The 13,670-nt window shown below is 44.7% G+C and overlaps 1 protein-coding gene across 2 annotated transcripts in view; it reads right to left on the bottom strand.

Annotated features, from left to right (window-relative positions):
- Positions 1-4,971: 4,971 nt before the first annotated feature.
- LOC120915280 overlaps positions 4,972-13,670 on the bottom strand; it is a 55,949-nt gene continuing 47,250 nt past the window's right edge. Inside the window, exons 7-8 of one of the 2 annotated variants that reach the window (XM_040325660.1) lie at positions 6,959-8,569; positions 4,972-6,892 (exon numbers count right to left, since the gene is read on the bottom strand). In XM_040325660.1, coding sequence (XP_040181594.1) covers positions 5,451-6,892; positions 6,959-8,569 — 3,053 coding nt within the window. In that variant the 3' untranslated portion in view covers positions 4,972-5,450. Of the gene's footprint in view, positions 8,570-13,670 lie in introns of both variants that reach the window. The other variant, XM_040325659.1, reaches the window with a different exon arrangement.

Here is a 13,670-nt window from a genome sequence, read left to right as displayed (position 1 = left end):
TCAAAGCTATAGACGGTCTGGCCATTAAGAAAACACCTGGGCCAGACGGATTGACGGCTGAATTTTATAAGACTTTCAAATCCAGCTTGGTACCTTATCTTGTGGAGGTATTTAATGGCTGTCTGCAAGAGGGTTCGCTCCCTCCCTCCATGAGACAATCTGCTGTTATTCTGTTGTCAAAAGGTAAGGATCCTTCGATTATTGAGAATTGGCGCCCCATTAGCCTTCTCAATGTCGATAGAAAGATTCTGGCAAAGATAATTTTCTGCCGCTTGTCGTCAGTAGCAGACAGATTGCTTTCTCGTCAGCAGCACTGTTCGATCCAGGGCAGGAGCACTTTTTCAGCGGTGTTAGCTGTCCGGGAGGCTCTGGAGCGTTGCAGGGCTGAGGGCTGGGGAAAGTACTTGCTGGCATTGGATCAGGCGAAGGCTTTTGATCGTGTCAATCATGAGTACCTCTGGCTTCTCCTTGACAAGTATGGCCTGGAGGGTGGGTTTATTGGATGGCTTAAGACTTTATACAGAGAGGCAGAGAGCTTCATGCTTGTTAACGGTTGGGTTGGACGACCCTTCAGGGTTGGATCAGGGGTGTCCGCTGAGCCCTTTGCTATACGTTTTTGCAATCGACCCCTTCATCAGAAGGCTAGAGAGCGGACCGTTGTGCGGAGTGCCGGTGGGCACTGCTGGTGAGCCGCCCTTGAGGGTTGTAGCCTATGCTGATGACGTTTCTGTTTTTATCTCTGGGACAGAGGAGGCGCAAGAGGTGGTCTCAGTTATAGAGCAGTATTCCGAGGCATCAGGCTCCAAGGTCAACCGTGATAAAAGTGAAGTTTTTTGGATGAGCGAGGGAGATGAGAGCTTTGCACTTCCGGACATCTTCCCGAGGCCTCAGCAGAAAGTCAAAATATTAGGCATCGAGTTTGGCCCTGATGATTACAGTAAGTTAAATTGGGAAGCCAGGCTGAATGATGCTGATGTCAAGGTGAAAAGCTGGAAAGGGTGGTGGCTTTCCTTGAGGGAAAGGGTGGACTTGATCAAGACCTACCTGATTCCTACCTTTCTGTATGTCAGCTTTGTTTGCATCTTGCCGGAATCCTTCTATACCAGGATTTATAGTTGTTTCTTCCAATTACTATGGGGGAACAGGCTGAATCTTGTGAAGCGGAATGTGACTTACCTATCTAGGCAGAAGGGTGGCTTAGGGATGGTCAACCCGGTTGTATTCTTCTATCTGATGTTTTTAAAACACAATTTTGGTAACATGCTGGCAGAGAGACCGCCTGGATGGGTGGGTATTTTCCAGATCTGGTTTAGACCTTTTCTGGGCTGTTGGGAGAGTGGCGGGCCAGTGAAAAGCCTAAGGATCAAGCATGGTAAGCTCCCGGCTTATGTTGCCCCGTGCCTGAAAATTCTTAAACGGTGGCATGTGACAGCAGAGGATATCAGGTCCCTCCCTAGGAGACTCCTGGGTGAGAGGATTGTGGGTACGGTCTTTCATGCGCCACTGGCCTTAAGAGATTGCCCAGGTCATATTATGAGGGAGGGTTTACGTTTAATAAATTCTGAGCGGATTCCCTTGAAATTTGGGGACCAGGCCTGGCTCGCTTTCCACAGTAGGCTCTATGTGAGGGGGAACGTGAATTTTAGATTTTTGAATTTTTTACGTTGTTTGCGTAAGTCGTTCGCGAATAGGGCTGGACGTAATTTACGTTCAAGTCGAAACCAATGACGTCCTTGCTACATCATTTGGAGCAATGCACACTGGGATATGTACACGGACGGCGCATACGCACTGTTCGTACAAAACGTCAATCACGTCAGGTCAACACACATCAACATAAAACACGCCTCCCCCTTACACATTTGAATTTTGCGCGCTTACGCCGGCCCCATTTACGCTACGCCGCCACAACTTACGGAGAAAGTGCTTTGTGAATACTGCACTTGCTCCTGTAAGTTGCGGCGGCGTAGCATAAATACGATACGCTGCGCCGCCGTAAGATCAGGCGCAGATACCTGAATCTAGCCCTTTGTTTTCAAAATTCAGAAGACCCAAATAAATTCAACAGCATAATTTGCAAAGCCGTCTCATAAAAGTGCACCACAAACACACACATAATTCCACACTTAAAACAGCATGAGTTATTTTATTAATGTGGCAAATTAAGTTGGGCAGTTATTCCAGCAAAACATTTTCCTTTTTCAATGAAATGCTATTTTTATGGTAATGTTTTAACTGTGTTGTGTACAAACTGTATGCTACACTATAGTAGTCTTGTTCTTCTTTAATACTATAAATGTCAAATTATAGAAAGAAGATAAAAAGCAGAAATGAAATGCTCTACTTGCTGATGTTTACTACCTGAGAACAGGCAGCACTGAGAACCCCCTCCCTTACCATTACCTGTACAAATAGTAATAGTTAAAGGGGTTGTAAAGGTTCAGATATAATTTTTTTAAAACAAACATGTCATACTTATCTCCACTGTGCAGTTTGCTTTGCACAGAGTGGCCTCGATCGTCCTCTTCTGGGGTCCCACGGCGGCTCTCTCGGCTCCTCCCCACAATAGCTAACCCCCTCAGAAAGCTCTCTCCTGAGGGGATTACCTTGCAGGCGTGCTCCTGTCTCATACACTCTGCGTCCATAGACACAGAGTGTATGTCTCGGTCCCGCCCCCGGCAGCCGCGTCATTGGATATGATTGACAACAGCAGGAGCCAATGGCTGCTCTGCTTTCAACCTATCCAATCAACGCAGAGACTCCGTGGAGAAGAGGATGCAGGGGACGAGCCAAGCAGGTGAACAGGCTCAGGTAAGTAAAATGGGGGGCTGGAGGGCCCGTCGTTGCCAGATGGTTTTTCACCTTAATGCATAGGATGCATTACGGTAAAATAACACAAACCTTTCCAGTTGCTAAATAGTACCTCTTAGCTAGTAACCTGCGAGGCCAGGGTGTGATTCCATAAGGCGAGTACCGTATTTATCAGCGTATACCGCGCACTATTTTGCCCTGAAAATCAGGGCAAAATCGTGGGTGCGCGATATACGCCGATACCCGCTTTCCCGCCACGAGTTTGAATACTGCGCCGGCATATACGGAGCGCAGTGCACTCGTGAATCTTCGGGCAGTCTCGGCGCCTCTCGCACTGACGTTCTGAGCGTACAGGACGTCAGCAAGACAGTTGCCGAGCCTGCCCGAAGATTCACAAGTGTACTGCGCTCGGTATATGCCGGCGCAGTATTCAAACTCGTGGCGGGAAACGAGCGGGGATGACGCTGCGAGGACGCCACAGAAGGACGCCGGACCCGCCGAAGAGGATCCCCGACCCGCCGAAGAGGACCCCTGACCCGCCGAAGAGGACACCCGACCCGCCGAAGACGGACGCCGGACCCGCTGAAGAGGACACCCGAAGCCGCAGAAGGACGCCGGACCCGACGAGGCCGCCGATGGACGCCGCGCAAGACACCAAAACTGTAAGTACAAAAAAACTAAAAAACTTTTTTCCACAGGATTGGGGGCCACTTTAGGGGTGCGCGGTATACGCGGGAGCGCGTTATACCGCGATAAATACGGTAATTATACCAGAGCCTCTCCATCCAGCCTGCTATGGGAGATGGGATAATTATTTCCCATTAAAGCACAAATTCAACTGGGTCTGAGGAGACAAGGAGAAGGACATATGTAGGCAAAGAGGACCAAGGTTTATGCATCTGTATAAAAAAAGTACGCTCCTGAAATATTGCATACAGGTCAAAACCCAACAAATATTATGAACAATACAAATAATTGAAAAGTTGATACCACATCGGTATGATCCCTGAGTTAATCATTAATGTCCCAACATATGAATGAGCTTCTCAGAAGAATTCATGTTGAAAGATTGTGCACACTTTCACAACTTAACTGTTCATTTTTCCTATCAGCTGTAATGGTTGACTTGTTTTCTGATGACCAGAGGTTTCAGACACAAGGCCTCCAAGGGGTAGATGAGCAGCTCTTCTCTCTCATACCCATCTACTTGCCCTAGTAATCGTTAGGAGCAGTCAATTTCATAAGAGAGCAAATTAAATACATTGCTGCCAGGTTGCAGGCCTTGTTTGAAACTTCCTATTAGCAAAACAGGTTCCCTTTGCAGTTGATATACAGTATATGACGAAAAAAGCATAAATGTGTAAAGTGCAGCTAGCCTTTAAAACAGAACACAATATCAAACTATCACACAATATCATCATGAAAGATAACGTTTTAGTAAAGTAAGACATGAAGAAAATAGTTCTGTCCATATCCAGAATGCTGTTGAGGGCTGTAAATATTTAAAACTTGATATACAGTATGTCAGTACTATGGTATGTCATCTGAAACCAGGAAAAAGCACAGTAGAAAATGTTGTGTAAATATAAAGCAATAAGAAACAATGTTACAAAAAACAGATAGAGAGCAATACTTTGTCCAATCATGAGTGTAATGTACAAAATTGGGGGTGAGGCTTAATGTGGTTGTAAACCTCTGAAATGAAAAAATGAACACATCTATCCCGCTATAGTGTGTATTAGCCTTAAACTAAAGCACCAAGTGTATTTCACTTGTGACAGGCTATGCTGGCACCACAGAACCCCAGGGACAGCCCAATTCCTCCTCCAGCACACAGATGTTGATTGACATCCTCTGCTGTGCATGTTTCCCTATGGGGCTGTGTAGAGGGGTGTGTGTCCTTTCCATCCACTGAGGTCTCAGATTACAATCAACTCTCTTCTCTGTACTGTGCAGTGTGTGACATCTGATTCCAGCCCCCTGCCTCTTAAGCTCAGAGATGCTGTGTAAAATGTGTGCTTTGGGAGGCTGTAAAGGAAAGAGGGCTGCAGATAAACAGGTACAACTTATGAAGGAGGATTTGTGTATTCTCTGTGTATAACCTGAGGTTTGTCATTTCAGTGGGTATATGTAAAGATTAAAGTAGAAATGAAGGCAAAGTTTTTTTTTTTTTTTTTTTCATTTTGGCTAGAGTATGGGGAGGCGTTATAACCCCGTCTGATTTTTTGCCACCTGTGTCCTATTGGGGAGATTTTCCTTCTCTTCCTATCCAATAGCCAAGGCAGGAAGCGAGGGAAAATCCCTCTAAATCCTTGGTTATCACTAGAACTAATCCCCATTGGAAGGTTTCTCCTCTTTTCCTTTTCTGGAGACAACCCAAAGTGTGTGATTTTACTTTCAGAGATAATGGTAAAAAGGGCAAATTGAAAAGGTAAATCTCCCTAAAGGTAACACAGACAGCAATAAATACATGGCAGGTGCTTTAATTCCTCTCTGCTCTATCCAAATAAAAAGTTATACTTTAACAAAGTCCATATTTGCTGACTTTGTTTAATTAAATTTTACACCCCTCTTACATTTTTCAAAACCACCTAAATTTAGAAAGTTTTGAGTTCATTTGGATAGACACTGGAGGGAAATCATAATATGCAGCAATTAGTATTACTTTCTGTCTGCCATGTTTTCGTGCTTTCTTCTGAACTGTTGTCTGAACTGTCCTGCTGGTTATTTGGTGTAATCGGCTGTCCAGACAGAACAGGAGGAGCACTATGATCCCAATGTGAAACTTGTTGCTCGGGTGCCGTACCAGCAGCGCCATTATAGTAGTGGTGTTCTCTAGGTGAGGATCTGATCTGCTCCATTGATGAACTTGTATGCGGATCAGGGACTTTTGGTTGTACTTGAAAAGTTACTGTTGGCTCATGTGTGTAAACATGGCTGGTATTAGCATTCTGTTGAGATGATGAAGGTGGCGTTTTTGCTCCAAAAACCCCATCTCTGGTTTGTAAATGTTCTTTCTTTTGCGTTTTTAAACTTTGTTCATTGACAGAATTAAATTCGACATCTTTGTGTAGTGTGTCTGATATAGGATCTCCATTGGTGTCTACAGAAGGGTTCATTGGCTCTTGTTGAATTTGTGATTCCGGAGGAGATGTTTGTCTACCATTGCTAGCTGTCTGTTCCCCTGTAAGGTTCTTTTCTGTGGGTACATGCTGATTTCCAGCGTTCATTTGGGTTTTTGAAATAGGAGCCTTGTCTGGGGACTGTGATTTAGGTGACCCAATCAGACCACTGTTATTATTCGGATTTGACTTCGCCGCTTCCTGCTTTGATGACAACGGTGACCCAGTCAGACCACTATTATTATTCGGATTTGACTTAGCCGCTTCCTGCTTTGATGGCAACGGTGACCCAGTCAGACCACTATTATTATTCGGATTTGACTTCGCCGCTTCCTGCTTTGATGGCAACGGTGACCCAGTCAGACCACTATTATTATTCGGATTTGACTTCGCCGCTTCCTGCTTTGATGGCAACGGTGACCCAGTCAGACCACTATTATTATTCGGATTTGACTTCGCCGCTTCCTGCTTTGATGGCAACGGTGACCCAGTCAGACCACTATTATTATTTGGATTTGACTTAGCCGCTTCCTGCTTTGATGGCAACGGTGACCCAGTCAGACCACTATTATTATTCGGATTTGACTTTGCCGCTTCCTGCTTTGATGACAACGGTGACCCAGTCAGACCACTATTATTATTCGGATTTGACTTCGCCGCTTCCTGCTTTGATGACAATGGTGACCCAGTCAGACCACTATTATTATTTGGATTTGACTTAGCCGCTTCCTGCTTTGATGGCAACGGTGACCCAGTCAGACCACTATTATTATTCGGATTTGACTTCGCCGCTTCCTGCTTTGATGGCAACGGTGACCCAGTCAGACCACTATTATTATTTGGATTTGACTTAGCCGCTTCCTGCTTTGATGGCAACGGTGACCCAGTCAGACCACTATTATTATTTGGATTTGACTTAGCCGCTTCCTGCTTTGATGGCAACGGTGACCCAGTCAGACCACTATTATTATTCGGATTTGACTTCGCCGCTTCCTGCTTTGATGGCAACGGTGACCCAGTCAGACCACTATTATTATTCGGATTTGACTTAGCCGCTTCCTGCTTTGATGGCAACGGTGTAGACCTTCTTTGCTCAAATTCACAAACACTTTTGGAACTGGGTGTTTCCTGTTCTTTAGGAGGCATAGATACCATTTGCACAGTGGTAGAGCTAGGCGGTATGCCCTGTGCCTGCAAAGATCTAAAACATGTTTGTGCTGGTGTGGTTTGTAAATGTTCTTTCTTTTGCGTTTTTAAAATGTGTCCATTGACAGCATTTAATTCGACATCTTTGTGTAGTGTGTCTGATATAGGATCTCCAATGGTGTCTACAGAAGGGTTCATTGGCTCTTGTTGAATTTGTGATTCTGGAGGAGATGCTTGTCTACCATTGGTAGCTGTCTGTACCCCTGTAAGGTTCTTTTCTGTGGGTACATGCTGATTTCCAGTGTTCATTTTGGTTTTTGAAATAGGAGCCTTTTCTGGGGACTGTGAGTTAGGAGACCCAGTCAAACCACTTTTATTATTTGGATTTGACTTAGCCGCTTCCTGCTTTGATGGCAACGGTGTAGACCATCTTTGCTCAAATTCACAAACACTTTTGGAACTGGATGTTTCCTGTTCTTTAGGAGGCATAGATACCATTTGCACAGTGGTAGAGCTAGGCGGTATGCCCTGTGCCTGCAAAGATGTAAAACATGTTTGTGCTGGTGTCACCGGTTGTCTTTTTGGCTCCAAAATGTTATGGGTTGGGCCTTGTTGTGACTGGGAATCGTTACTTTTCTGGTTTGGAGTTGAAAATCCAGAAGTCACAAGATGAGTGTCTGTTTGTTGCGGCACCTTTTTTGAACTGAAATCAGCCATCAATTGTTGCGGTAAAACATTTACAGAATGTTTCCTAGCCTCTGGAGCAGCCATGTTGCAATGAGCAGACTGGTTTTGTGTAGCATGTGTATTCCTTTTTGCCTCTATTCCAGAAAGCTCAGAAACTACTTGTGTTGAATCTTTGAACGTGTTAGGAGGAGGACCAACCAAGGCCATTTCCATGGATTTTTTGTCTTTATCTACGTTTGTCTCTCCCATCAAAAAAGAGAAGCCCGTCTCTTCCAATACAAAAGAAAAGCCTGGTTGTTGTATGGGAAGAACTAGATCTGAAGTCTGAGGCTCTTGTCTATCATCAATTTTGCAGGGGGTTTTAGATGGAACCTGGTGTGCTTCTAACAAGCTTTGTGCACTATTGTCCTTCCCCTGAGGCTGGGATGTTGCAGTTGGATTCGGTTTGAGGCAAAGATCATTGTTTGGGATATTTTCAGGTAGTTGATCAGACACCTTGGCTCTCTGTTTGATCTCTTTTAAAATGTTAAACTTCTGAGGTAATAAAGGCCATTGGGCATCACGGGTGTTTTCTGCATCTCCAGCAGGATGAAGATAATCAGTGGTGTGACAAATGGTCTGTTTGTGACTAAAATCTCCCGAGCTAGACATTGGAATGTGTCCCCCGGTTAACTCTGTATGACTGTATCCAGAAGAGGAAGGCTGTTGCCTGGATAGGAGCACTGGTACACTGTGTTTTATGTGCTCTGTATTGTTCTTTATAGACAAAGGACTTGAAACAGCAGCTCCTTGTGGTGTGGAGTCTGAAAAAATAAATAATTTCAAAAATTATGTTTTTAAAGAAGCATTTAGAGATGTACAGTAATTCACTACCACAACACTATGCAAATATGCCCATTTGTGCATTAGGCCTTGTACACACGAGAGGATATCCGCTGAAAACGGTCCGCCGGACCGTTTCCAGCAGATAAATCCGCTGGCGGATTTTGATCTGATGGCTGTACACACCATCAGATCAAAATCCCCGCGTAAAACATCCGCGGTGACGTGGCCGCTCTGTCGCCGCGACGATGACGCGGCGACGTGCGCGACCCTGGAAGGTAAATACTTCCACGCATGCGTCGAATCATTACGACGCATGTGAGGGAGGGGAGCGGATGGACTTATTCGGTGAGTCTGTACAGACGACTGGATAAGTCCGCTGGACAGGTTTCCAGCGGATAGATTTCTTAGCATGCTAAGAAATTTTTATCCGCTTGAAAACCGTCGGCTGGACAAATGTCCGCCTGAAAATGTCCGCTAGGCCCTACACACGACCGGATCTATCTGCTGGAACTGATCCGCGGATCAATCCCAGCGGATAGATGCGGTCGTGTGTACAGGGCCTTAAGCTGGCCATACAAGGAGCACATTTTAGCTGGTTTCTGATGAACCCGATATTCTGTGCCCTGTTGACTCCCTCCTGCTCTACATCTTTTGATTGAAAGTTTGTAGGAGACAAGACTATCAGCACCTCCATCCATCCAATACAGGCACTGTTCCGATGCCACCAGGTGTGAAGGCATCTGATAAGGCAATACTGCTAGCCCTTCTGTACTGGACCTGGGCCCTATTAGTTCAAAAGGGCCAGATCCCCCCCCCCCCCCCGCAATGCTTCCGGCTTCTATTCCTCTTTCTCCCTCTGGCTGTGCCGAAGGGGGATCAGTTCTAGGATCTGTGCCCCTTTCCAGGTAGACTGTATGGGGCTCCATAATTTATAACAGCAGCCCTGTGTCAGAGAACATTGTTTAGGGTGGATGGAGCAATCTGTTAAAAAAATGTGTTCAGCCTATGGCCAACTTAAAGTGATTGTAAACGATCACCTTGTAAAACAGCCCATTCAGTTTAAAAAAGAAATGAAAGGCAAAACATTTTGTATACAGATATAAAATAAATTATAGATACCTTTTTTTTCCCTTTTTTTTTTTTATAAGCGATCACATTCCCTCTGTTCTCAGCTGCATAAGAGCTGCGGGAAGGACAAGCAACAGAATACTGAGCTTCCCAGTGAGTGGATGTGCAGGGGGGGTGTGTCAGGACAAGTATAACCATTGGAAGAGAGCAGCCCTCACTTCCTGCATAGCTAGAAAATGGAACATGGTGTGCTCTCCTGCTTAGTGTGGTCAGTTTTTAATTGGAAAGCAGAGGGACTAGTAGGAATGCCAGGGATTTCACACAAATGAGGCAATACAAAGAGAACAGGATACTTTTTCTTACAAGTGCATGGTACAGCAGGCACATATTAGGAATATGAAATGGGGTAACAAACGCTTTAAGATAGTTCCATCAATCTGTTTTATTTTATAACCGTTTACATCATCGCCATCATTTAAATGCCATGCAGTGCTATTTTACCAGGAGTTCAAAAAGTTATACAGAACTTTGAGGATCACCTTGCCTATAAAACAATTTTGCTCAAGGAAAGATTTTAAACAGCTTTAAAATCTGCCCCTTTGGATTTTTTCATTTCAGAAATTGCAGCAAGGGAGGCCCTTGGTGTTGGTTGCAAGGGGTTAAAGAGAATTATTCTGGCTGGGATTTGAACAAAATCTGACTACTTTATAACAAATATCAGATGTCGGTGAAATTATCCTTTAAGAATAATTCACCAAAAATGAGTGGCAAGGATGCAGGAACTTAAATCATTTTATTATTTAACTGGTCTCAGACAGGTTTATCCTACTTCAAATAAATTTGTTTAACCCTGCTCTATTTACCTATAGAATTAACCCAAAACTGAGAAAATATAGAACTCAAATATTTAACCACTTCAACCTTGGAAGATTTTACCCCCTTCCTAATCAGAGCAATTTTTTCAATTTGGCACTGCATCGCTTTAACTGACAATTGCAATGCTGTACCCAAACAAAATTTGCTTATTTTTCCCCCACAAATATAGCTTTCTTTTGGTGGTATTGTATTTGATCACCTCTTTTAATTTTTTTGCTCTATAAACAAAAAAAGAGTGACAATTTTGAAAAAAAAAAACAATATTTTTTACTTTTTGCTATATTAAATATCCCCAAATAAAAAAAACAAAAAAATCAAACAAATGTCTGTATCAGTTTAGGCCAATATATATTCTTCTACATATTATTGTTAAAAAAAAAACACAATAAGCATATACTGATTGGTAGGGTTGTCCCGATACCACTTTTTTAGGACTGAGTACAAGTACCGATACCTCTTTCAAGTACTTGCAGATACCGAATACCGATACTTTTTTTTAAATGTGTCCCCAAATGCAGCCATGTCCCCCCACAAATGCAGCCATGTCCCCCCACAGATGCAGCCATGTCCCCCCACAGATGCAGCCATGTCCCCCCTATATGCAGCCATGTCCCCCCCATATGTAGCCATGTCCCCCCATATGCAGCCATGTCCCCCCCATATGCAGCCATGCCCCCCCCCCATATGCAGCCATGTCCCCCACCATATCCAGCCATGTCCCCCCATATCCAGCTATGTCCCCCCCATATGCAGCTATGTCCCCCCATATCCAGCCATGTCCCCCCCATATGCAGCCATGTCTCCCCCCATATCCAGCCATGTCCCCCCCATATCCAGCCATGTCCCCCCATGCAGCCATGTCCCCCATATCCAGCCATGTCCCCCATATGCAGCCATGTCCCCCCCATATCCAGCCATGTCCCCCCACAGATGCAGCCATGTCCCCCCACAGATGCAGCCATGTCCCCCCCATATGCAGCCATGTCCCCCACCATATCCAGCCATGTCCCCCCATATCAGCTATGTCCCCCCCATATGCAGCTATGTCCCCCCATATCCAGCCATGTCCCCCCCATATGCAGCCATGTCTCCCCCCATATCCAGCCATGTCCCCCCCATATCCAGCCATGTCCCCCCATATCCAGCCATGTCCCCCCATGCAGCCATGTCCCCCCATGCAGCCATGTCCCCCATATCCAGCCATGTCTCCCCCCCATATCCAGCCATGTCCCCCTTACCTGCATCCCCGCTGCCGTCGACTGGTTAATACGCGCGGGGAACATTACATCTTTGAATAGCTGTAATGATTTGCGCTGCGTATACACACTCCCCCTCGCTCGGGATTGGACAGTTCACCCAAGCAAGGGGGAGTGTCTATACGCGGCGCAAATCATTACAGCTATTCAAAGCTGTAATGTTCCCCGCCCGTATTACCCAGTCGGCGGTAGCGGGGATGCGGCGGGATGCGGCGTAACGGCGGCGGGATGCGGCGTAACGGCAGGGGAAGTATTCTATTTCGGTATCGGGGGTATTTGCGGGAGTACAAGTACTCCCGCAAATACTCGGAATCGGTCCCGATACCGATACTAGTATCGGTATCGGGACAACCCTACTGATTGGTTTATGCAAAGGTTATAGCGTCTACAAACTATGGGAAAGATTTAGGGCATTTTTATTGCATTTTTTATTTTTACCAGCAATGGCGGCGATCTGCATTTTTTTTCAGTACTGTGACATTGCAACAGACAGATCAGACACTTTTTTGGGACCACTGACATTTATACAGCGATCAGTGCTATAAAAATGCACTGATTTCAGTGTAAATGTCACTGGTAGTGAAGGGGTTAACACTAGGGGGCGATCAAGGGGTTAAATGTGTGTTCCCTCAGTGTGTTCTAACTGTATGGGGATAGGACTGAGTAGGAGAGGAGACATATCGCTGTTCCTACTTACTAGGAACTTGGGATGATCTATACAGTTGTTTATAAAATGCACTTTATCTTTCAAAAAGTTTTTCCCAGTGCTAAACCTTTCATCCAATTTCTAAATTGCTGCATGCCAATATAACGTAATTTTAATAATGCTTAAAATTAAACAATACAATACAAGTGAAATATTCCTTTAAAAATTCGTACCCGGGGGGTGTCTATAGTATGCCTGTAAAGTGGCGCATTTTTCCCGTGTTTAGAACAGTCCCTGCACAAAATTACATTTCTAAAGTAAAAAAGGTAATTTAAAACTACTCGCGGCCATACAGGTGAAACTCGAAAAATTTGAATATTGTGCAAAAGTTCATTTATTTCACTATTGTAACTTAAAGGTGAAACTAATATATGAAATAGACTCATTACATACAAAGCAAGATAGTTCAAGCCGTGATTTGTCATAATTGTGATGATTATGGCTTACAGCTCATGAAAACCACAAATCCACAATCTCAGAAAAATTGAATATTGTGAAAAGGTGCAATATTCTAGGCTCAAAGTGTGCCACTCTAATCAGCTAATTAAGCCATAACACCTGCAAAGGGTTCCTGAGCCTTTAAATGGTCTCTCAGTATGGTTCAGTAGGAATCACAATCATGGGAACGACTGCTGATCTGACAGTTGAGCAGAAAACCATCATTGATACCCAACATAAGGAGGGAAAGCCTCAAAAGGTAATTGCAAAAGAAGTTGGATGTTCCCAAAATGCTGTATCAAAGCACATTAATAGAAAGTTATGTGGAAGGGAAAAGTGTGGAAGAAAAAGGTGCACAAGCAGCGGGGATGACCGCAGCCTGGAGAAGATTGTCAGGAAAAGGCCATTCAAAAGTATTGGGGGCTTTCACAAGGAGTGGACTGAGGCTGGAGGCAGTGCATCAAGAGCCCCCACACACAGACAGATCCTGGACATGGGCTTCAAATGTCGTATTCCTCTTGTCAAGCCTCTCCTGAACAACAAACAAAGTCAGAAGCATCTTACCTGGACTAAAGAAAAACAGACCTGGTCTGTTGCTCAGTGGTCCAAAGTCCTCTTTTCTGATCAAATTTTGCATCACATTTGGAAACCAAGGACCCAGAGTATGGAGCAAGAATGGAGAGGCACACACTGCAAGATGCTTGAAGTCCAGTGTGAAGTTTCCACAGTCTGTGT

This window comes from Rana temporaria, chromosome 10 (genome assembly GCF_905171775.1).
Source record: "Rana temporaria chromosome 10, aRanTem1.1, whole genome shotgun sequence".
NCBI lineage: Eukaryota > Metazoa > Chordata > Amphibia > Anura > Ranidae > Rana > Rana temporaria.
The sequence above is the reverse complement of the archived record's forward strand: the minus strand, read 5'-3'. Positions and strand labels throughout refer to the sequence as shown.